Raw genomic sequence first — 23,327 nt, forward strand, 5'->3', positions numbered from 1 at the left:
TCTCGCAGCCAATATATTGGTGTACGAGTCATTTAGCCGGTCATCGTCCGCAAACTTTAGGTCGTTTAACGAATTTTCGAAGCTGCACTGCAAACAGAACGACTGAAATCTGGGCTAACTTTTAATCCACCGGATAAGTTGTAATCGGCTTTTCGGGATCGCAAAATGGTATCGTAAACACGAAGGACATGAAGTAAAAAATCGAAAGTACAGGACAGAAACAAGTATCAAAACGAAGGACTGTTGCAACCCGCATGGTCAATATTACATTACGATTACGATTTAAAACGCGTTATAAACCCATTTGATTTGATATGATATCGTTACAAAACGTTTATTGTAAAATGTGGGATTTAAAAGGTTTATCTTTGTGCCATACTACGTGGGATATCTATTTTTTTTAAAAGGTCTTCGCGGTTTGTGAATTCATCATTGAAAACTCAATTTCAGTTGTAAATAAATAAATAAATAAATAAATAAATAAAATTAAAAGCGCTCATGGTTTATAACAGGGCAATGCGGGGTCTCTTTAATTGTGATCAACTGAAAAGATAACATTTAACAGTAAATTTATTTTAGTTTCTTTCATTCAAAATATGCGTATAAGCAATCTAAAGAACGATCTTGAAGCAGCGAGGTTCATTTTGCGACCAGTCAAGACTCACTGTGTCCACAAACGAGTTCTTCCACAAGGTTTCTATCAAATTTCTTATGAAAAATGAATAGAGACTGACGTCTGTAACATCCTTGGGTGGTTTATTTACACTACAGAAAGCGGCAAATTAGTTTTCCCCAGACCAGGTGCAAACTGTCCCGAACTTTGTCAAAAGGAGACCCGCGGTGCGTTGATTGCAATAAATCATGCATAGCAAATGAGATGAAGTAGTGTGAAAACAAAGCCCATCGTTGACAGGAAAAGCAAACTGTCTGCGCTGATTTGAAGCACTAAAACTTCATCTCTTTCTTCAAGCACATTTTGCATATTTTACCAAGGACTCAGGCCTGCAACCGTGCGTACAAACAAACCCATTTGAGTGTTTACAAGCGAGTTATGGCGGACGTTGAATCGTCAAGACAAGGGGAGGCCGATGTCGAAGACGGCCGTGAGGTTAAAAAACCTCGAAAGAAGCGGTAGGTATCATGTTAGCGCACCAGATTGATCTTGAGTGTTTTAATGCGCTGGTTTCTGTGATAATTACCGAAAAGAGTCATTAGTGCGTGTAGGTCAGGGTGGTTTTCCGAGAAGGAAATTCGCCGGGCGCTCCTTGTATCTTTGTGAATTGTGACGGATAATTCTATTTACCAATGTTTGTACATATTAGAAAGTAGAATATGCGATTACAAGAGGAGCATTTAGCATATTGGTTTAACTAAACTGGTGCAGATATCACGACCGCCGGTAAATGTTTTTGAAAACGAGTTGCTAAACGTTTTATTGAAATGAGACTTGTCAGGTAAAAAAAAAAAAAATCAAATCTCGTGAGTTCAGCGAAAACGCGATGGAAATTTCAATACCACAGTCTACATTCAAAAGTCTGTTTATTATTGTGGGCTTATTGCTTTTTTGTCTTTCAAAATTTCCCTACAATTTGTAATTTTAAGTTACGGGAATCACATGGTCTACATAATTGACCTGTCGCGCAACAGTAACTCATATTTCGATTAATAATTCGCCAGTATTTCGTATTTATTAACTACTCATGACATTTTAGCATACTGCAATATGTTTACGAGGTGAGCTTTCGAACAAAGCCTTTGTAAACACAAAGCTTACAAAGATTGCGGGATTCTCAAGTCTTCTTATCGGATGAATGTCGCCAATTTATCTTATGGAACTAAATCTCCCTTCAGCAAAGCCTTGAACAAATTCCACGGTTATCAAAGAACTTTGGGCTGAAGATAAGTCGCGTGGAACAGGTTATTTCAAATGTGTTTTAATGAACGACGCCCGAGCGACTCGGTTTTACTCGATATGCTATTGAATTTGAATTAAGTAAACAAAATTACCTTTTAGCACCCATAAACAGTTTGGGTAAACCGCAGGTAAAACAATTAATTAACAAGAAAAAGTAATCATTTTCATCGGCTTCATCTACTCACACAATTTCCGCTTTTTATGAATCTTCCAAGATTTTTACCTTATAAATATGTGGATGAAGTCTGGATTATTGCTGACGCTTTGAATGCTTCAGGCTTGCAAAGAAAACGTCATTATAAGTTTTGGCTACAAAAATTGAAAATGATAATTTAATAGGTTAATAAGTTTTCTTATAATAACACAATTGTTTAGAATCTCCCAGTGCGGTGTAAAATATTCCAGGTGAAACGAAGAATTGTAAAAATTATTTTTTTCGGTGTCGTTTGTTTGGCTTATCTTTTATAGAAAATAAATGGTAAAATTATAACTTTGAAAACCGCAGAAAAGTTATCATTTGTGGGTTATTTCCGGTTTAAGTAATCGCGCGTGAACTCGCATTTTACCCGAGGACTCTCGAGTCACGCGCGACTTGGTCCGAATGCAGCATGCACACTTGGGGTGAAGCTAGAGGGGCCGGAAGGAAGAGGGTGCTTCGGAAAGGGGAAATGGGTATTCCTTTTTTGTCTTTTTACATGGCAAAGAAGCGTGCAGATTTCTGCAAGTTTCTCCAGTTTTATTCACATTATTTACAACTTTCGAAACTAGTGAAAAACAGTTTTGTGAAGAGAGTAGCGATATAGCTTAATTTTCTATTGGATTTAAAATTTTGTGGCTTGAGAGAGAGATCGTTTAGGGAAACCGTCAGAGCGACCGAGGATGCTGTCGTTGCCTGATCGCGCGAGAGACACGCTCGTTTTCGTGAACGCTGCAAATGACAGAAGTTCTTCTTCGATGAAATGGAGCGATTAAAGACATTACTGATGATATTCATTGCAAGTTTGTTCTAGATTGACATTTAATTCTAGTGTCACTGATAAAGACGTTAAAGAAACAGACACCATAGTATGCAATGCTTCAAACTGATAATGGGCTAACTGCTAACCTTTTGGACTGTCGAGTGAAATTTGCATATACAATCAACAACACATGCAAGAAAGAAATTGTAGCATTTAACCTTTACACTGATCAATTACGAGCGCGCAGACTTGCCGGCTGTTAATCACATCTAAAAATATCACCCTCGTATCAGACAAGACTGTTTTCCTATGTGAATAAAAATGACTTTCTGTCAACCGACTAAACCACATTTAGCTGAAATGGTAATTAGCCACCATATTTTAGGGCGATTTAACCTCATTCTCTTTTTCTCGTTGGCTCTCGAAACAGCAGCAATACTAAACAGAAACCATCGGATCTATTCGATTTTTTCATCAGTAGGGTATTGTGCAATAACGGCGCGTTTGTCTTGAAGATATTATATGAGCACTGACTAATTAGTCCATCATTTCGCTCCGCGTGGCGTGTGTGCGCCATTCTCGCGAATTCTGACCCAGTTATCTCTTTTTGCAAGCACCAATTGCAACTTTACCATCAGCTTTCGTGCAAGCAATCAGATACTAGAGATCTCCGATAGCATGCGTTTAGATTACATAGACAGATGAAGCGTACAAAATGAGACAGAAGAGTCTCTCCTGAAAGACAAGGATTAAGTCGCGCAAATAGAGAATGTTTCAAGCCACTGAAAACTCCTTTGGTATTCACGAGAACTTCTTTGAACAAGTGAATATTTTCCGATAGAATCTAAACCTCGAAAGTCACGGAAATGGAACTGGATAGCGCCCGAACATTTGTGTGATTCAAAAATAAAAAAGTAATAATAATAAAATAGATCTACAATTACGTAAAGCGGCCGAGGAAATTAAATAGTAGAATTTTCTAAACCAGCGAAAGATTGCCAAGCATCCCTTCATGCATGTTGCTAAAATTAAATGCAAAAAGTCCAAATGCCCCTGGCTATTTATTGAAAATGATAGATGGCAAATATTGATTTTTTTTTTTTTCTTTTCTCTTCTTCTTCTTTTTTTTTTTGTTTAGCACGGTTCAAAGCTAGCTTGCTGTCATTTTATTTAAAAATCCTCGAAACAATATAACACAAACAATGCTAGTAAAGCTTTACTTCCATTTCTTACAGATGTTCATAATTCCCAACATCATTTGCCTAATTAAACCTAAAGAAAATCAATTGATTGAAACTATTTCGAAATACAAATAAATCTATTTGTATGACGTGAACTGATAAACGCTGACGTAATGAAATTGATTATTAATAAGATCATCGACATCACGTTCGGGTCAAATATTTTATTCCTTCTTTTTTTTTGATCCCCTTGTAGCAGATATTTTCTAGTTTAGCGGTAGAACTAGAATACAACAATGCACGTGTTTTACAATTTTAATAAACTTGTTTCGAATAAACTCAATGCTAACACGATTTGACTGAAAATCTTTTTGGCGGTGTAGAAAAGCCATTTGAATGCGCGAAGCAAATAAGCCATTTCCGGTGAAAGAGTTTACTTGCTTCGAACGAAATTTGCCTATGTAACTTCTAGCATACTGCTTTTTTTTTCTTTTTTTTTTTCTTTAAAAAAAAAAAAAAAAAAAAAAAAAAAAAACAGTCATGCAATTTCGCAGCTGTTATTACAGGACAAAAAATATCTATACCAAACAATCATACGCATACTGATAGCAGGTAATCATTGTTGGCAAATACGAGTTTAAATCGGGATCACGCATTACTTTTCATGTGCAATTTTGAGAGCACAATCGGTGGGAAAATTTTGCGCAGATTGACGGAGATCAAGGGAAATCGAGTTTTTGGACAGTACTATTTTTAAACAGAATTACCGATTTTAGCTTTAAATGTGTTGTTCTGAAAATAATTTAGCCCCGACTTATGTAATTATGCTCAATTTAGCTAATTTCTTAATTTAATTCCTCTAATATTTGAAAATTGCTGTTCATTTTACGAATGTTCTGAGGTACAAGAAAAAATGTTATAAACAACATTAAATATAGCACCGATAAGATGCGAAATATATAAAAAAATATATTACACCAAAAAGGTTAAAACACGACTCCGGCTGGCAATTTGCAGTGATGCGCACAATAAATAATGACTTTTTCAATTTACATTTTATTTCTCGAATTACGTCAAAAACGCCCCGCACCCCACCCTCGATAGTACCACGCGTTCTTAACAACACATCCATGCAAGAAAGTATGCGACGGTTTTGAAGTCGAAGATTTATAATAAGTGTTGGTAAATAAGCGAAGATTCGAGGTGTGTTTGTTTAGCTTAGGTCGTGAGGCAAATGCTGCTCGTTCTTGTAGACAACCTGGCAATTCTCGCGGGCGACTTCGATGACTTGTTCTAAATGTTTTTCTAATTTCTCCTGCTCCAGAATGCCGCTGTTTGGGAAGAAAAAATTCGACGAGAAGATCACCAAGAAGTACGAATTTCGAGATGTTCTGGGGACGTAAGTAGCCTCCGAAGTTATCTTCTTTTGTGACAGATAAATTGACGTCGCTTTAAGCAACGTCGTATGACTTTACTGCGCGCCGCTTCGCATATAGTAGACCGTTTATAATAAGTTATCGGGACTCGTTTGCAGTTAATCCAAATATTTCGAGTGAACTTCGATTGTATTCCTGCTGAACCTGTAAACTTTTTCATTTCAGGGGCGCATTCTCCGAAGTTGTCATGGCCGAAGAAAAATCATCCAGGAAATTATTCGCTGTAAAATGCATCAATAAGAGAAACCTTTCGGGCAAGGAGGAAGCGGTTGAGAACGAAATCGCTATATTAAAGAAGTGAGTCAATTACTAATAAACAGTCTTTGCAATATCGTGATCAATAATGGCTATTCATTGAGCCAGGAAATATTTTCGTGTTGCACGCTTGCTCATGCGATATCGCCAATTCTGCCTGTTGCTCGATTACATGTTCTTTGCACAGTCATATAACTGATTATTTTATACTTTTATTGTGTCCTCAGAGTGAATCATCCAAACATAATTAGACTGTGGGAAATATTCGACAACAAGACCCATCTCTATTTAGTCATGGACTTGTAAGTACAGATAAGTTTCCAAATGTGTAAACGTTCTTAAACTTCGCATCGTGTTACGTTTCGTTTGGAATAATGGGTCTTTCATGATAAAATTGGAGAAGCATTCGTTCAATACTGTACCAGGGTTTAGGCAGCGTGGTGTGATAAAGTCAGTTGATTTCCTTGGCCGACTCCAGGGGCGGTTAAAAACCTGAGCGAAACAGTATGAAGGAAATTTTTTTTCTTTCTGACACCGCAGCATGTGTTCTGTTGACTCAATTCATATGATTTTTGCAGTTTCTTTATTTGCTCTGTTGTTGTGAAATTCTCGTGACAAAAAAGACAATTATGTTTTATGGATATTGCGGCATTGAAGGTGCGATCATCTCCGATTTGTCTCACTCGGATAGATATTTTTCGCACGCCAGGCCCGGTCGTATCGGATATCGAACTTTTGCAAGTAACACTATCCGCGCGGACACGCGTTCTTATGTCAATCGAACTGCACCAAAATGGTTTGAATGTGGTTACTAAAGTAAATCTGCCTTGAGATGGCTTCAGAATCTATTCATCCTTTGATGCCACTCGCTCCTTATTGTTTTCTTTTCTATGTGGAGTGAATAACTTTCAATCCCAAGGGGCCCTTGTTAATAGGCAGTTAATTTGGACGGTGAAATTCATCATAGGTTGAGCTGTCAAAAAAAAAAAATAGAAAAGTAAACACACGAGTGTAGAGCGATTCCAAAGTCTGCGTCGACGCGCCATCTAAGCTTCGAAGAATTTTTGCCGGATGGAATGAATAACATTTGGACGCTAAGCCTTTTCTTTTTTTTTTTTCCACTTTGGTAAACAGATGTTTCTTCGAAATGACTACAGCACTCCTCAAAGGCAGATTAAAACATTGTCAGATAACAATTTGATAAAGAAAAACTTCGCATCTCAGCGATGTGTCTCATTCGAGCCATTGAAATATTGTGGGTTCTCTTTGCGGGGGCGAAAACAAACTAAATGCAAGATACGTCGAAATATAATACAGATTAATCCGTTCACTACGCAAGTGAAACATATTATACACCGTTGATAAGATTTGAGAATGGGTCGTAAAGACTGATTTATTGTTTTCCTTCATCTCGTCGAAAAACACTGCAACTTTTTCAGGCCAGCCTCTTAAACTGTCAACATTTCTGGGTGTTAACTCATTTAAATGCGTTACAACTTCTCTTTCAAGCATCTGTTAATAAATGATCGAATTCAACCGCGGTGTCTGCAGCTGTTCTGCGGAACTCGTTATTTTATTCAAATTTCTTGTTAATTGGACGTGTGGAGGTTCCCAAGTAATAATTGGAGAAACATGCTTAATTAAAGTTGATTGTAAAGCTCCGATCTTATGTGCAAATGGACAAACTAGGTACTGATACTTCTGATTTATTTTGAATTACGCTGAATAATTTATAAACTGCTGCCTTTAGATGTTGTGTTCTGGCCGCGTCTGACAATATCAGAAATAGTACAAAGGGGTTTCATTATTTCAGCCAAAATCGCTTGTCATAAATTATAATAATTTGTCGGTGATGTGGGGGAGTGACTGGGGATGGGGATGGCCTGGTGGAGCTAAGGGGGAGGGGATGGTGGGATGTCACTCTGTCTCTAATTCAGACTTCCAGAAACAAAAACAAAAATAACACACACACACGAAACAAAAAACAACAACAACAACAAAAGGAAAAAAGAAAAAACTGGAAGAGGAGAGAGAGGAACACTTTCAATTAATTTTAGACAACTACCACATAACAGGTTGGGACTTACAGTCTCCCCACTACTTGAATACTGATATTAATTTTTTATTGCAGGGTTCAAGGAGGAGAACTATTTGATAGGATAGTGGAGAAAGGGAGCTATACAGAAAAGGATGCCAGTGACCTCATAAAACAAATTCTAGGAGCTGTTGATTATTTACATGGGCAAGGAATTGTGCACAGAGATTTAAAGGTATGTCAAGCATGTGCTTCAGCCTTGTTTAGCAGTGAAACAAGCAATATAAGCAACCCCTACCCCCCCCCCCCACCTTATTTTGGTGAAAAAAGAAGACATGACTGAAGGAAGAAAAGCCGGCAGGGCAAGTAAAACTAAACCGGGCCCTCCTCATAGCTCAAAACCTGGATCTGCCTCTGATTCTTGTGTTGCCTTGTGCATCAATTGCTAATGTGCTAGAAGTGATTTGGCAGCGGCATTAAGTAACCATAATCATGCATTTGCATAACATATATGTACACATGCATACTTTTGGAAGTCCAGTTTTAGATGATAAGTATCCCAAATTATTAGATTTTCTGGTTTGACGGACTCTAGTCTCTCCTATAAATTAATTCTACTATTAAATGTTAACACAAAGGTTGACCTATAATTAAACAAGATAAGTTACTACATGTAAATACCATACTCAACATTTCCCCAAGTTTTGATTTACAAAACTGTTCCTTAATGGCATGCCCAAGCTCCCCAAAATAGAAATTTCCTGAGGGGCATTTCACCTAACCTCCCTGGTGGCTTGCACCTTCATTGCTTGATTAAGGTTCTATTTGGAGTGTACTCCTGCAGTGAAAAATGTATGCTATGTCCCTGTTTAATGAACTGGAGTACATTAACATACAGACTGTAACTTTGCTTTGCAGCACAGGAACACATGAACATTGATACACTTTGAGTCATGGATCTGTTCATGTACACAAAAGCATATTCATTTTACAAAGCAGCAATTGTTGTTTATCTGAATGGAAGTCAAACTTCCAGCAATTTGCATGGTGTGTATCCTGTTTATATTTGACTTCACCATATGGGGGCCCCTGCAAGTATAAATATATTAGGAACACATTAAACTCTACATATCTTAATTGTTATTTGTGGTGAAGGGTTATCATATGACTTCTTTGTTTTATTCATTGCAGCCTGAAAATCTTCTTTATGACAGGTAAATATAACATGCCTTTATTACACAAATATATATATATATATATATATATATCTTCGTCTCCGTCACTGAATGACCATCGGTTGTTTCACATATATATTTAATTATAATAAAGTTTCCCTATAACGCACGCTCTGATTGGCTGAAACAGCATGCTTTATCAGAGAACAGAGCACGGGTTGATGACGGTAAGTTGGCTTCCAAAATTTTGCTTCGGAATTTTGACAAATTTGACCCAAATTAAACATCCCCTGTGACTCAGACAAATGCAGTGGAAGCGAGCTATTTTTCTGCAGTAAATATGGCTCACAGAGACCATTGTTAGCAACTTAACAGTAGTGTTAAAGCTGTACTAAAATAACAAGTTTTGCTAGATTCCCGCCGACAAAACATGTACAGCTGTAGCGAAATAAACAAATTCTCAACCTAAACAGTGCTTCGATAAAGACATTATATTTGTTACAAAGCCAGAAATTATTCTAAGAAGTAAAACAACGACAGAAAACAACAATTGAACTGTCTCTGTTTATGCTGAGAAACTTTATTTTTGTAAATTTGCAATTAAAAATGCTCATTTGCTCAAACAACACTTACATGCAGTGTAGTAATGCTTGTTCTCCAGTCATCTCAGCAAAGTAGACCGACGAGTGGTCAGTGCAAAACTTGCTCTGATGTTCTCTTCTGTGCTCGGAGTAGAACCAGTGGGAGCCGTTAAGTCTTTCTAACTTTTACGCTAGTTCGGGCAATCTTGCTGCATGCGGCTACAAGCCGTAAATAACTGTAGATCCTTTCAAAACCAACTCGGCATTTCGCATTTTCATCCACAAGCTTTGAGCTCCGCGTTTCGTAATTTCCATTGGAAAAGTGCTCGTTTTCATGGGCCACAATATGGCCGAATTCCTCTGGACTATAAACCTTCACTTGCCTTTAGCTCTTTATTTAAAAATTAACGTAAAAGCGAACTTTGAATGCATTGTTCTTCTCTCAAAAGCCACTCAAGCTACTCGAAACTCAAAGCTTAGCTGAAGTCCAGTTTGTGATTGACAGCTGTCACTTCATTAGCCAATCAAATTATTTGAACAATTCTAACAAGGATTGTGATTGGCTTATTTTAGCGTGCTTTATCAGAGAACAGTGCAAGGCTGACGCCACTTTTTCTTGTTTGGAAAATAAAATTTGGTTTGAAAATTCAGCCGAATGCATGGGGAAATTATCTGATTCTTTATCATAAAACAAATAAAGAAGCCTCGACTGTGCTCTGTTCTGTTGTAAAGCACTTAGGAAGTAGTAGAGCATTCAAGAAGTAGGGAAAAACACTCGACTACGTCTCGTGTTTTCCCCTACACTTCTTTTGAGCTCTACTGCTTCCTGCGTGCTTTACAACAGAACAAAGCACAGTCGAGGCTTCTTTATTTGTTAATTGGATTCCTTCCATTTCCTATAGTTGGCAGTTTGTTAATGAAATATATTGTTATGAGATAGATGTACATTTTCATCCAATGTCATGAGACATTATGTGAAGTTTATATGAAATAATTCATATATGAACTGCGGTTGTAGATGACAGTGAAGAATGATCATCGCAGTAAATTTTCCAATTTAAGCAATTGGAAAGAAGAAGCCTGAAAAAAATCAGGGCTTCAACGGGATTCGAACCGGTGAAGCCCTGATTTTTTTTTCAGGCTTCTTCTTTCCAATTGCTTAAATTGGAAAATTTACTGCGATGATCATTCTTCACTGTCATCTACAACCGCAGTTCATATATGAATTATTTCATATAAACTTCACATCATTTCACTCCTCACGGGAAGACATGAACTCAATTAATTGACCTCGCTCCCAATGTGTGGCTTCATAGCTCAGTTGGTAGAGCATCGCACTGGTATCGCGGAGGTCACGGGTTCGAATCCCGTTGAAGCCCTGATTTTTTTCAGGCTTCTTCTTTCCAATTGCTTAAATTGGAAAATTTACTGCGATGATCATTCTTCACTGTCGTCATGAGACATTGTCAAAACCTTGTGAAACTGAAGTCTTTGTGAAACAAATTATTAATAAAAAGCTATAATTTGGTCATTGGTAAATCTAATCATCACTTAATTGATCTGATACATCATTAGTTAAAGTTGAAATTAAGCATGCTTGATGGAAACAGGAAATGACAAAATGGCACTGCAGTTAGCTTAAATTAAGTGCCACTCCAGTTGGCTTAACTGGTGTCAGGTTAGCCTGAATGTCACTGACTTGACAGATGTTAGCCTTCAACAGGAGCCCATCACTAGGAGTATGCAACTACCCCATATTCCTGTCACAGCATTTTCACAAATGGATCTATTTTTAGTTTCAATTTACTGTGAATTCAGACCTCTGCAGGAACCTCAGTTATCAATCACAAGCAGAGACTTAATTTTTAACTGACATCGTCATTTCACTGGAAGATTAAGTGGACATGTCCACCTGAGGCCGCCGTTTTTTCCCTTACTGATGCGCCCTCATGTAGACTGAAACTGACCTATTTTGTGGGAAAAGAAGCCCAAAAATAGACCTGTATGGGAGTTGCACGTTCCTGGTGACGGACTCAATAATGCCTTCAATAATTGCAATGGTTTACCCTTATACCCTTACAAACATGTACACCTGTATCCCACAGTGTCTCTCATCCGTAGTGTCATTCCGTCATGTCATTATTTTGTGTGTTAATCTTGCACATTAAAATTATCTGTTAGGTTATGCTTTTTAAATTTTCTGCCCATTACAGTACAAAATAAGTATTTTTCTGATCACAGTGGATAGAATGGTCGCAGTACTCAAAGCTAAGAGGTCTTAAAGTTAGCAGCATTTTACCAAAGTTTCCAGTGAAGAACTCCAGTATATAAAGTACAGTAAAAACCCACCTGTAGGGACCTACACTTTTTTTCAGTCTGGCAAAAAAGGTTCTTGTATTTTGAGGTAGGTATTGGCAATTTAGGCTAAGTAGGTACCTAATTAGGTTCTTAGTCATGAAGGAGTTATATGAGCTGGTTACCAGAAAAATAAATAAACGTGGGTTTAATAAATCATTTGGTCCGTCAATGTGCATTATTTATTCACAACTCAGTATTATGTATTTTCTTTCAAAGTAAATTTGCGATCTGAAAGTCACACTCCTAGGTTTAAATGTTTATCATAATTTGACTGTACCCATGTACATACAAGAACCTGCTTGATCTTGTTTGTCTAAACAGGTTCTTATATTGTTGGGTATGTAAAATCATGGTAAATTTCTGCCAGCAGGTTCTCAAACCACTAGGTTCTTACAAGTGGGTTTTTACTGTCAGTATTGTTGTAGGCTGGCTGGCTTACCAGCTGCTCTTTAGGAACCGGACCTGATAGAGCCACAGAAATCGAGCCTAGCATTGCTGTGACTTGGTTTATTTGTAGCTTATTATTTATACTGTATTTTTGCTCATCTAAACAGTCCTGATGAAGACTCTAAAATAATGATCAGTGATTTTGGCTTGTCTAAGACAGAGGAAGATGACAGTGTGATGGCAACCGCTTGTGGGACACCTGGATATGTTGGTAGGTTCATGGAATCAAATTAATACTGCAGAATATGATGTCCAGAACATTGTGTTCTATAGATATCAGGTCTAGGGGTGACAAATGGGCCTTACAAAACTCTGGGTCTTGCAAAGATTTTGTCGAATTTCATGGGTCTCAGTCTCAGTTTTTTAGTGGTTATGTGCGTCTGGCAGTCTCGATTTTTCAACAATGCAGCTGTCTCTGGATCTTTTTCTTTTTACTCTGTCTCTGGATCATGATTTTTGCAAAGCTAAGGAAGTCGCGAGATCCCTTGGTATATTGAATTTTAATAATGCAACTTTCAAATTTCTGAGAAAAGGTTAACTAGTCTTAAATTTTCCTAAATTGTCTGAACTCCACAAAAGATACCCTCACTTATTGAAACAGCCAAATGAATTTAAAATTCCAGACTCCTTGGGATAATGAATAACTTAGTTGAAATTTTGTTGAATACATTATTCGATATTGCAGTTAAGGAGATTTGTTTTTGTAATTCCAGCCCCTGAGGTTCTGAAACAGAAACCTTATGGAAAAGCAGTGGACTGTTGGGCAGTCGGAGTTATTTGTTACATTTTGTAAGTAATTTCTACTCAGACTCATCAATCTATCATGTTGAAACAAAGGAAATCATAGTTCCTTGATGAAGTTTGGATATATCTTAATTGGCATTAAGATTTTAATGATTTTATTTCTCCATTTTCTTCTTAGGTTTAGCTTTGATCGATAAGAATCATGTACATTGAAACACACCTCAAAGTTTGTCAAAAATTTGGTCCTGCACACTGTAGTTTGAACTCCCTTCCCGGTGTGAACTGTAAAACCAAAAAAACATTGCAGTTTCTTTTGTCTGATGTATTACTTAAAAATGCTTCTTTCAAAGAAAAAAATAATAATAAATTTTTAAGCCATCTGGAAATACCACCCAGTTAGGCATACAGCTGACATTCCCAGGCCAGAAACACTTTTCATGCACTGACCATGGTGTTTAGACTAATAAATTATGAAGAAGTAGCTCATTTATCATCAGTTCATTTGCAAAATAATTATTGGTTTCTTAACCATTTCTGTACCTTGCACCTTGCATGAGCCAATCACATTATTGAAAATTCAGAATAACCACTGATAAACACAGATTGAATTTTCTCTAGTTGAATCTGGAAGGCCCCTTTGGCTTTCATTGCATTCATAGAATGCAGTCCTAATGCAGACTTCAGCCAAGTTTCATGGGACGGTTCTCCTTGGTACGATCTTGCAACACTGATTTGGCCGCCCTGCTGCAGGGGCGAAAATGAACTACATCATCGCCAAACCATGTGCTGTACATTTCGTTTGAGTTCCTGTGGCCTACCCAAATTCATTAGCTTTGCATGTACCTCTACACCTTTGCGGTGGACCAGAATGCCAACTTTGCCTAATTTATTGAATGCACTCATAATCTATAACTAGAGGAAATTGTTACCTCTAGTTTACAATCATGTATTTTATAGCTTTGGAAATTATGTGGCTTATCATGGGAAAATTCTGTAACTGATAATTACTGTTTTAATTTTGTCTTTCTGTTTCTTGTACAATGCATGTTTTATTTTGTAAAGGGTCAGCCTTATTTTAGTTTGACTAATATTTTGTATTTTTTGCTTGTAGACTTTGTGGTTATCCTCCCTTCTATGATGATAGCGATGCAAATCTGTTTGCGCAAATCATGAGGGGGGAATATGAATTTGATTCACCTTATTGGTAAGCAGTAACATTCTTGGACACATTCACTCCAGTAAAAATCCATGTGTAAGAACCTGGTGGTTTAAGAACCTGCTGGCAGAAATTTTAATACCCAAAAATATAAGAACCTGTTCATAACCAAGAAAGATCAAGCAGGTTCTTGTGTGTGGGTTGCAGTTAAGATCATGATAAACATTTTATCCAAGGAGTGTGACTTAAGATTCCATCTGTATATTACAAGAAAATACACAATCCAGTTGTGAATAAATACTCCTTCATAGAAATTAACTATTTAGACTAAATTGCCAATAACTACCCCTTCCCAAAATACAAGAACCTACCTTGCCAGACTTCAAAAAATGTAGGTTCTTGCAGGCAGGTTTTTATAGTAGTGTCTGACCTGGTCACATGGGTGATTTCTCTTGTTTAGATCGACATGTTTAACTTTTGATTTTAAACTGAATTCAGATTCAGTTGGTTTTCCGAAACTGGCAAGGGACAACTGAGTAAATTGACAAAGTGCAATAACAAATCTAATTAACTTTAAAATGAGTGTAAATATAAATTACTTACCTTCGAGAATATAATTGCGGCTGAAGACAGAAATTGCACCACACTAAAATGTTCTCCGGCTAGCTTGAATATCACTTTGGTTAGCCGAAACAGCACACGGTTAGCCTAAATACCACTTTCGTTAGCCTGAACAGCACTCCGGTAAGCCTGAGTGGCGTTTCGGTTAGCTTAAGTTAGGGCTGATTTGGGTCGTACTGTACTGGTTAGCTGCATGCGAGAATATGGTAGCCGCCATGTTGGCTTGCGTGACTCGTACCCAGTGTTTTTGACTCTTTCCTTTACACCCGGTCAACGCCCACCGCCCCATGCGCAAAGCAACCTGGTAGTATTTTACAGAAGATCACCTGAAATGCCTCTTTAAGGACACTAAATCACGGTCCGAAGGGTTCGTTAGAATGAAAATTGGCATAGTCTGTTGTTAGCTTTTGAAGGAGGGCTAGGGCGTTTGGGGCGAATACCGCTATGGTCACGTGACCAGTTGGGGAAAAGGACTGGCTTAAGCTGTTCGAAGGCTGGATAAGGCTATCCAGTCGATAAGTGTTAACAATACAAACCACGCTATCCGCTGGAGCGATAGTGATTTATCCGGTGGATAGCGTTATCCACCTTTCGAGCAACCTGAGCCTGGTTGTTTTGTTTTGGGCTGCTTACCCTATCATGTCTTCTAATTGATTACTGGTATATTTAATTTGCAGGGATGATATTTCAGACTCAGGTAAGTAGTTTTCAACTTGTTTTGGTCTGTTCGGGTATGGTATGTTGTGTTATCAGTGTCCGAAACCAAAAAGCGTAGAGAAAAAACACGGTGATTGCTATGTCCTATAGAAACCGAAAACAAAGCGTGGCTTCGACAGCGTATATTGATCAATATAGTTTTCTTCGTTCTGACTAATTTATACAGCACGTTATGAACCATTTATCGACCTCAGGAATTTTCATAATCGGAACACCAACTAGTTTCCTGTCAAAATCAAAATCATAATCATAATCATAATTATAATCATAATCATAATCATGATTTTAATCGTAATCATAATCATAATCATAATCATAATCATAAATTAGGAAAAATAAATGAACTTTCTACGGTTTTAGATGGGACTACAATATAAAAGTGTGGGAGGCGCGGTGGCCTCATGGTTAGTGCGCTCATCTCCGGATCGAGCGGTCCGAGTTCGAGCCCTGGCCAGGGTCACTGCGTCGTGTTCTTGGGCAAGACACTTTACTCTCACAGTGCCTCTCTTCACCCAGGTGTATAAATGTGTACCGGCGAATTTAATGCTGGGAGTAACCCTGCGATGGACTAGCATCCCATCCTGAGGGGGAAGTAGAAATTATTCCTGGTCGCTTCATGCGATTTTTCTTTCTTTTTTTCGGACAGTTACAATCGGAGGCTAATCGGATACCTACATGTGGCAACTTTTACTTTAGCTGTTGCATTAGGGGTGGCTCTCTTTTGGTACTGAAAAGAACCGTTATGGTTTCCGTGAAACGTGATCTGGACACCCATTTACCACCCCTTTACATCTTACTACGCTTTTTGCGAGGAAACGGTTTTTTTTTCGTAGTTTGACATTGATTTTCTTTCTATTTCTTGTCAGCAAAGAATTTCATAAAGTGTTTATTACAAATTGACCCTAAACGGCGCTACACCTGCAAGCAGGCTCTCGCTCATCCATGGTATGTTCATTTAATTATACCAGTATGTCCCTTGCACGTGTTTGTGTTTCTTTACGTACTCTACAACCTTGCATTTGTTTGTCACACAACGCCTCCCCGTTGCCGGCGCCACCCATGTGGCCCAAGGGAGGGGGATGTCTCCTCCGCAACCGTTATTAGGGTCGTCACGCAAGGTTTGCAAGGGGCGCGTAAGGCGCAAAAAAAGTAACGCCGTTTTGATCCTCGCCCCAGACCTTTCGTTTCAAGAACGCACGTGTTCGCAAAACCGCGGCTGTTTTGCAGTCTACGCATCAAATGGCGGATCCGTCTGTGAGGAAGTAGGAGAACGACGACGCGGCGGCGTGACTTTGCGTGACAACGTTTTTACCTTTCATTTGCAGGATTTCCGGTGGTATGGCCCTCCAGCGCGATATTCACGCGTCAGTTAGTGAACAAATAAAGAAGAACTTTTACAAGGCAAAGTGGAAGGTGATGTATAGAAAAGTTTTCTTAAGATTTAAGTCAAACAGAGGATGTTGGGGCCCTGTCTTTAGTAGCGAAAAGGTCGGGGGAGGGATGGGTAATTCTACCTGAGGAGAAGTTTACGATGGTATTTATGCATAGTTCCTGTAAGGCTTTTTTGAGAGTCCTTCACTCGTAACAAATAGAATGGATCGAGCAGCATAAAAACCAGGCTTGGGATAAACTAAAAAGAAAAACACACAGTACTGTCTAGCTATTTTTTTGTGACGGGCGTAATCGTGTTTCCTCCAAAAAAGTGTCGAAATACTGAGTAGAAAGTGATTACCTAATCAGAACTCGAGCACAGCTCATATATTGCAGTGTTGCAATATTACGGAATTAGGAGTTGACAAAATTTCTCTTAACTTGCAGCAAGCGTTTAACGCGACGGCAGCCATCAATCGAATGAAAAACCTTCAACTCGGATCTGGATCTGGATCTGCAAAACCTGATGAATCAAACAACAACGCCAAGGATGTCTAAACCAGCTTGGTCCGAACCCACCCTAGTTCCCAGGGTCTCTGTTTTATCGCTCCAGAGGATGACGGGAAGAGAGAGCCTGGTAACGAGACTTTCCTGGATTCCAGGAGATCAGGGGTTTACGATCGTGTAGATATATTATAACTCCTAATTTTTTAAAGAAAAATATGGAGCTCTGCTCTTTTTGTCTAGCGATTTGTTTTAGGCACCAATTACTTGTGATAATTTTAAAGACAACGAAAACTATGTATGAGGATTAAGAGGTATTTTCGCCGTAAGCTGAGCATAAAGTTCCCGATTTTATGTTTGCTTGAATAGCAATAGCTAGTAAAGTGTCCTCGCGTACAGGTGACGCGCAGCTTTAAGGTGTATATGACATAATTTTTTTTATTTACTTGATGGAATCCAGACGAGATCTGTTATGGAAATCGAAAACAAAAATGGATATTGTGTTTTATAAGCCGCGTTTTAGCCATCTGAAAATAGGAAATTTCACCTCCAGTTAGTCAGAAACAGCGTGAGGTGGAGGCCTTGGTCTAGTTAAGCCGTGACGTCAACGGAAGAACGTAGGTCGACATATCTTTCAAGCCAAACATAAAAAATTTTAAAAAAAGAAAAAAAAATAGTGAAATGTATCAGGCATTAGACGTTCGGGCGTAGTTCCAATAGTGGTTCAAAAATTGTAAACTTTCAAGTAAGATAAGGAGACCTGCGTTCTTGCTTTGATTTCACAGCCTGATTCTTAGGCCCTAGACCACACAGTTTCTGACCAAACTAGAGTGAAATTTTACGTTTTCGGAGGGCTAAAACGCGGCGAAGAAAAAACCCGATGTCCATTTTTTTCCGATTCTATATTACCGGTATGACTTCATGTAGATTCCATCAAGCAAAAAATCTTATTTCTGTCAAATGCACTTGCACTTTAAGTAGTTATGAAATTGATATAGTTTGAGATCTTCAGGTCTCGTGGCATCAGTTGGTTGTCATGGAGATACTGTTTGTTTCTTAGCAACCTGAATTGTGAGCTTGGGGCCCGCGGTATGAACGGCTAACCCAGAATTAGCGTGGAATGCGAATTAGCCTGCGTGGCTTACTTTACAAACAATTAGTAATCATTTCAACATTTTGAACTTGGGACAATGTCCAGAAGTAAGTTAAAATAAGCATAGCAATGAAAACAGTGAAAACTGTTTTGAAGGACAGATATTCATATCTTAATTTACTCTTAATAACTCCGAGTTAGCATCAACGATTTAATCGGTGTTGAATAACTTGTCCCAGCTCTATAAGTTTTCAAGGAAGGCTGATTGGACACATGTTTTCATTGGAGTTAATTTTTGCTTTTCAACCTGCAAACGCAGATATATTTTCGTTGATTACTTTCGGGGCTTAGAAACAAGACAAACTTTCGGTTGGGGAAACTCAAACTAATAAAATCAGCCGTGAAATCATAACTGAAGGGCCCAGTGACTGGAGACTTGTCATCTCCTTGACAATCCTGGAAGTGGGTTATCGTTTTGCGAACAACCTGCTCACTAATTTATGCACCGAAGACAATAAATTGCAACGTCTAATGTGACGATGGAAGTTGAAAACTGTCACGTTTTCTTGGCATCATCTTGAAAAGCTAGGCAAAGGGAGAAAGATATCAGGAGACCCAACAGCAAGCCAAAGCAAAATGAAAATAGCTAAATATCAAACGTAGCAATTGGAAAAATAAGTTCCTTCGTCACACAACGCTTTGCACAAGAAGCGTGACGACGAGGTTTCAAATTTTGCGCATCGATCAGGATAACTTTAATTTTTTTCAAACTTTTTTTTGTAATATTTAACTCCACAAAGATTTAGATCCTATAGTTATGAAATACTGCTTGTATTATTTAATTTTTTCAACATATGACAGGCAATGGTTGTGCTTTTAAGACAGGCCAATGTTTGCAGATAAGTTCTTGGAGAACGTACAACTTTATAAAAGAGCTGTATGTCTCTTTGTGTAAGTGCTAAGTCACTTGTTTCGCTGTACGCAATAGCCTTCAAATGGAAGAAATCTCAAAATATTGCTACAACGGTAGGAGAACTCTAAGTAGGTAATAATAATAAGGAAATAAGCAACAGGGCTGGTCAAGAAGAACTTTTCTGTTTAGTCAGGGCTTTGGTAGGGTTTTGGAGCCGGGGCAGCTCTTTCTGCCCTTCCCGCTCCTCCTACGTACTCCAAAACTATTGTCTCATTTAATTTACATGATGTTTAAAGCATCCAAAGTTGTTTACCTCAGTGATAATTACGTGTCAATCAAAAGATCACATGAAGCCAAAATGAGGTCGCACAATTCAGAATTTTCCGCCATCTTGGATCCGCCATTTTTGTTTAGAAACTGTCTTGCATGATCAAGTTTGGGAAAATTAACAAAGTTTAACTCCTATTGCTTGTATGATGTATGCAACAAAAGTCTGAGATCAGAAGTGGCAATTTGAGATCCCCCCTGGCAGGCTAAATAGGTGAACATGTCTTATGCTTCTTTTCAAATTGTGGCATCCGTAACCTAACTGAATTAATTAACAGAACAATAGGTGTCCTGGCAATGGTACATCTAGTAATTTTTGTATACCTTTGTTGCGTTTCGTTATATATATGAGATAATGTCATGTTTATATGACAGGTGCAAAGTCGATTACAAATAACTTACTTACGTAATTGTTGCTGTAGTAATGACAGCTTAATTTGTACTGAAATTAATTAAGGAACTTTATAAAAAAAAAAAATTGAAAAATAAGAAAATGGCTGGCTGTATTAATTGCTTCACTTCTTCATTGTCGGCAAGTTTTTTTGTATGTGTGTGTGCGCATGCATTTTGGGTTGGACAGAAGAAAGAATCACCGCAATTTTGTGCCCAGTTCTTGGTAATAACCAAAAGTACAGATGGCCAAATGACTCTTGAATTGTACGACAAGAAATTCTAACTGTGATTGGTTAAATCTCTTTGGACCATTTTTTGAATAAAAAATGCTGAAGGTTTACGTCTTACTTCTGCAGAAACGTTCAATAACTTTAAAGGTATCTTTTCAACTTTTAAACGAGGATGAGAGCGGTTTTCACGTGAGTGTCGAAAGCAATTCGCATTTTCCAAAAACAATCGTGGCTCGCACGCATACATTCCTATAATCATCTCAGACTGTAAGAAGTGAAAAATGTGAAACATTTTGTGTCCCGAACCTTGTAATTTTGGTGCCAAAGATGTGTCGCCCGCGTCTGGCAACTTCTCGTCACTCGTCGAGTATTGTTAGGTAGGAGGCAGTTGGTAGTTGGTTATTTTGAACAAAAGTATGTTGTTCCTCGTCAAATTAAACCTAGAATTCTTGATTTAAGTATGAGAAGAGGCCAAAGCAACTCAAGCATTATCTATTTTTGTGAGCTGCGGAGAAAAAGACTATGATCGTGTCGTTTCGGTAGGACGGCTCGGTTTGGACTGCCGCTTGTTCTGCGCGGGAGCAGTCACCGTATGCAAGGAATGATACGCGATAACAAATTGTGTGGACATTTTGCCGTGTAAAACGACGACCTGGTAACCTTTAGTTTACATATAAAGCTTTAACAGGTTTTTACTTAAAATTTGATATCAAATTGTTTCCGGATACTTTTCAGATATAGATACAAAGTTTGACGTTTTTTTTTTTTTTTAATTATTGAAGAACTTGTCAACAGTTCAAGTCCTCGTGAGTGGATTCTCTCACCTCCCCTTCGTCCGGTCTAAACGGGGTTAAAGATTTTTAACTTTCAGTTTCCACATTGTTGTAGAAAGAAAACTGCACCATAGAAATTGGAGAAGAATGTAAAGTCTGCCCCTGACTGCTTAGATCATACAGTCTTCCTCTCCGCATTGCAATTCGATCTTTGATATTCTCAACAGATTCCATTCTGCGCATGTTTATTTGAGAGTCTCTGAATCCTCGACGTTCACTTCTCTTACGAAAACACCACATCGAAAATGTTCTGCAAGTTGCCAAGAGTTTAAAGAATTCTCCTCTAAACTTCCTGTTTAAGGCAATTTCCAGGCAAGGATTCAGAGCGCTGCTCACATGTCCAATAAACACAATCAGCAGCGACCAATAGGAAGCCATGTTTCTCGTGAGTACTGGTTTGAAAGCTGTGCACATGTGAAAAACGTGAACAGGAAGCCAACATAGTGCAAACGTTGCTATGACGATGATGAGCATGCGGATGACGCGACGTTTTGACAGCTCAGCCGCCTGTCTGTGAATACTATGGATGTTGCCTGGAATAGTTCGAAACCACAGCTTCCGTCCAATTAGAATGTACAATGTCCCCATGAGAATAAGAGGAAAGGCGTACAAGAAAACGAACACGAAAGAAAAGTGGATTTCCATTATAATGCGATCGAGAACAATATAAACGCACTGCTTTTGACCAGCCATTTCTCTTACCCCGTACATGGCCAAGTATGGTGTCATGAAAATAACAGATGATATCCATATGGCCATTGTGATAAATCTGGTATTTCTTATAACCACTATCCTCTTCATGGGAAATAAAATGGCGTAGTACTGGTCCAGTGAAATCGCAATCAGACTCAGAATGGAGCCCGCAATGGATATGGCATAGGCAAAGTGGACCAGTCTGCAGGAGATCTGCCCGAGCACCCCTCCAAACCATGCGTCCGCAGCGAACAGATACCGTACAGCATACGGCATGATGAACACAGCTACCAGAAGATTGGCGGCAGCCATGTTTGCAAGCAAATGGTTGATGGTTGTTTTCATGGCTGGTCTTTTAAAAATGACGAAGATGAGCAAAATGTTAGCGCTCAACGCCACTGGGAATATAACGATGTACGCGGCTGTTAACACAGACACGGCAGCAACGTTGAACGGTAGATTAGACATTGTTCTGACTGATCGTTTACACCAAGATCTGAAAATAAAGTTGAAAAAAATTTTCATATTATTTACCGTGATCGGGGGGGGGGGGAGAGGGGGGGGGAGCGGTGGCCTCATGGTTAGTGCACTCGTCTCCGGATCGAGCGGTCCGGGTTCGAGCCCTGGCCGGGAACATTGTGTTGTGTTTTTGGGCAAGACACTTTACTCTCACAGTGCCTCTCTCCATCCAGGTGTATAAATGGGTACCGGCGAACTTAATGTGTTTGTGAAATTTGCCGCATGGCTTGATAAATATAGATCGGACTTCAGGTCTTGCTGTGCTGATAGTCTTAATACTGTTGTTGCCAATAAAACCCCTCCATTTATCCAAACCAGTGTCACTCAGCCTTTTCGCCAGCGCCAGGTGTCTGGGGACGAGCATGAAAGTGCTCTGATTTTTCTTTCTTGTAACCAGTGCGCTTGTAAAATGTTGCGGAGTAGTTAAGGTGGCCGAACACAATTTCCGCGCGCGCTCTTGCTAATGCCATTCAGCGCGCGCACAGGGATTACACAAAGCAACCTTGGCGTCGATACAGCGATCATTTTACTTGGTCAATGCCCTCGCTATCTGTGCTTTTTTTCCTTCATAATTGAACATAGTGCATTTACGGCTTTACTCTTTTATCAAAAATGTATGTTAAAAAGGTAACGATGCAAAGAACCCAGCAATTCTCAGATTTTTCTCTTTTTGCGAAAGAACCCAGTTAAATGCAGCGCATGCGTAGAGGGCCAAAAAATTGCGATTAAATGCGGAGTAGCTTTCTCGAGAACCACTCGTTAGAATTTTACGAAATTTGGCACGAAAATACTTTAGAAAACAAGTAACTGGCCGGAATACGGAAAAAAAATGAAAATTGACAGAGGCGATTCTAGATATTCCAGTTTCTAG

The 23,327-nt window shown here is 38.7% G+C and overlaps 2 protein-coding genes and 1 non-coding gene across 4 annotated transcripts; 2 read left to right on the forward strand and 1 right to left on the reverse strand.

Annotated features, from left to right (window-relative positions):
• The first annotated feature begins 907 nt into the window (after positions 1-907).
• On the forward strand, positions 908-20,326 carry LOC145502987 (calcium/calmodulin-dependent protein kinase type 1D-like). Of its 2 annotated transcripts, none has more exons than XM_081482406.1 (13): positions 908-1,131; positions 5,380-5,454; positions 5,657-5,788; positions 5,974-6,048; positions 7,878-8,016; positions 8,973-8,995; positions 12,450-12,553; positions 13,056-13,131; positions 14,198-14,290; positions 15,541-15,560; positions 16,447-16,525; positions 16,906-16,993; positions 17,399-20,326. In XM_081482406.1, exons 1-13 carry the CDS (start codon positions 1,052-1,054, stop codon positions 17,507-17,509), a joined length of 1,095 nt encoding a protein of 364 aa, XP_081338532.1. In that variant the 5' UTR covers positions 908-1,051; the 3' UTR covers positions 17,510-20,326. The 2 variants fall into 2 exon arrangements, with proteins under 2 accessions (XP_081338532.1, XP_081338533.1); XM_081482407.1 differs by lacking the exon at positions 908-1,131 and adding an exon at positions 5,154-5,258.
• On the forward strand, positions 10,844-10,916 carry Trnat-ggu (transfer RNA threonine (anticodon GGU)). Its single transcript has one exon. It is a non-coding gene; the product is annotated as a tRNA-Thr (tRNA).
• Positions 20,327-20,601: 275 nt separating the features above from the next.
• On the reverse strand, positions 20,602-22,477 carry LOC145503038 (neuromedin-K receptor-like). Its single transcript, XM_081482464.1, has one exon. The coding sequence runs from the start codon at positions 22,460-22,462 to the stop codon at positions 21,272-21,274; it is 1,191 nt and encodes a 396-aa protein (XP_081338590.1). The 5' UTR covers positions 22,463-22,477; the 3' UTR covers positions 20,602-21,271.
• Positions 22,478-23,327: the final 850 nt, after the last annotated feature.

This window comes from Orbicella franksi, chromosome 11, assembly GCF_964199315.1.
Source record: "Orbicella franksi chromosome 11, jaOrbFran1.1, whole genome shotgun sequence".
NCBI classification, from domain to species: Eukaryota; Metazoa; Cnidaria; class Anthozoa; order Scleractinia; family Merulinidae; genus Orbicella; species Orbicella franksi.

What these genes read in the sequence shown, in the direction of transcription:
- LOC145502987 (XM_081482406.1), top strand. Translation starts at nt 1,052, where the DNA reads ATGGCGGACGTTGAATCGTCAAGACAAGGGGAGGCCGATGTCGAAGAC. An exon ending in TTTCGAGATGTTCTGGGGAC is followed by an intron (nt 5,455 to 5,656) that starts GTAAGTAGCCTC and finishes TTTTCATTTCAG; the next exon opens with GGGCGCATTCTCCGAAGTTG. An exon ending in GGAGTTATTTGTTACATTTT is followed by an intron (nt 13,132 to 14,197) that starts GTAAGTAATTTC and finishes TTTTGCTTGTAG; the next exon opens with ACTTTGTGGTTATCCTCCCT.
- LOC145503038 (XM_081482464.1), bottom strand. Translation starts at nt 22,462, where the DNA reads ATGAAAATTTTTTTCAACTTTATTTTCAGATCTTGGTGTAAACGATCA.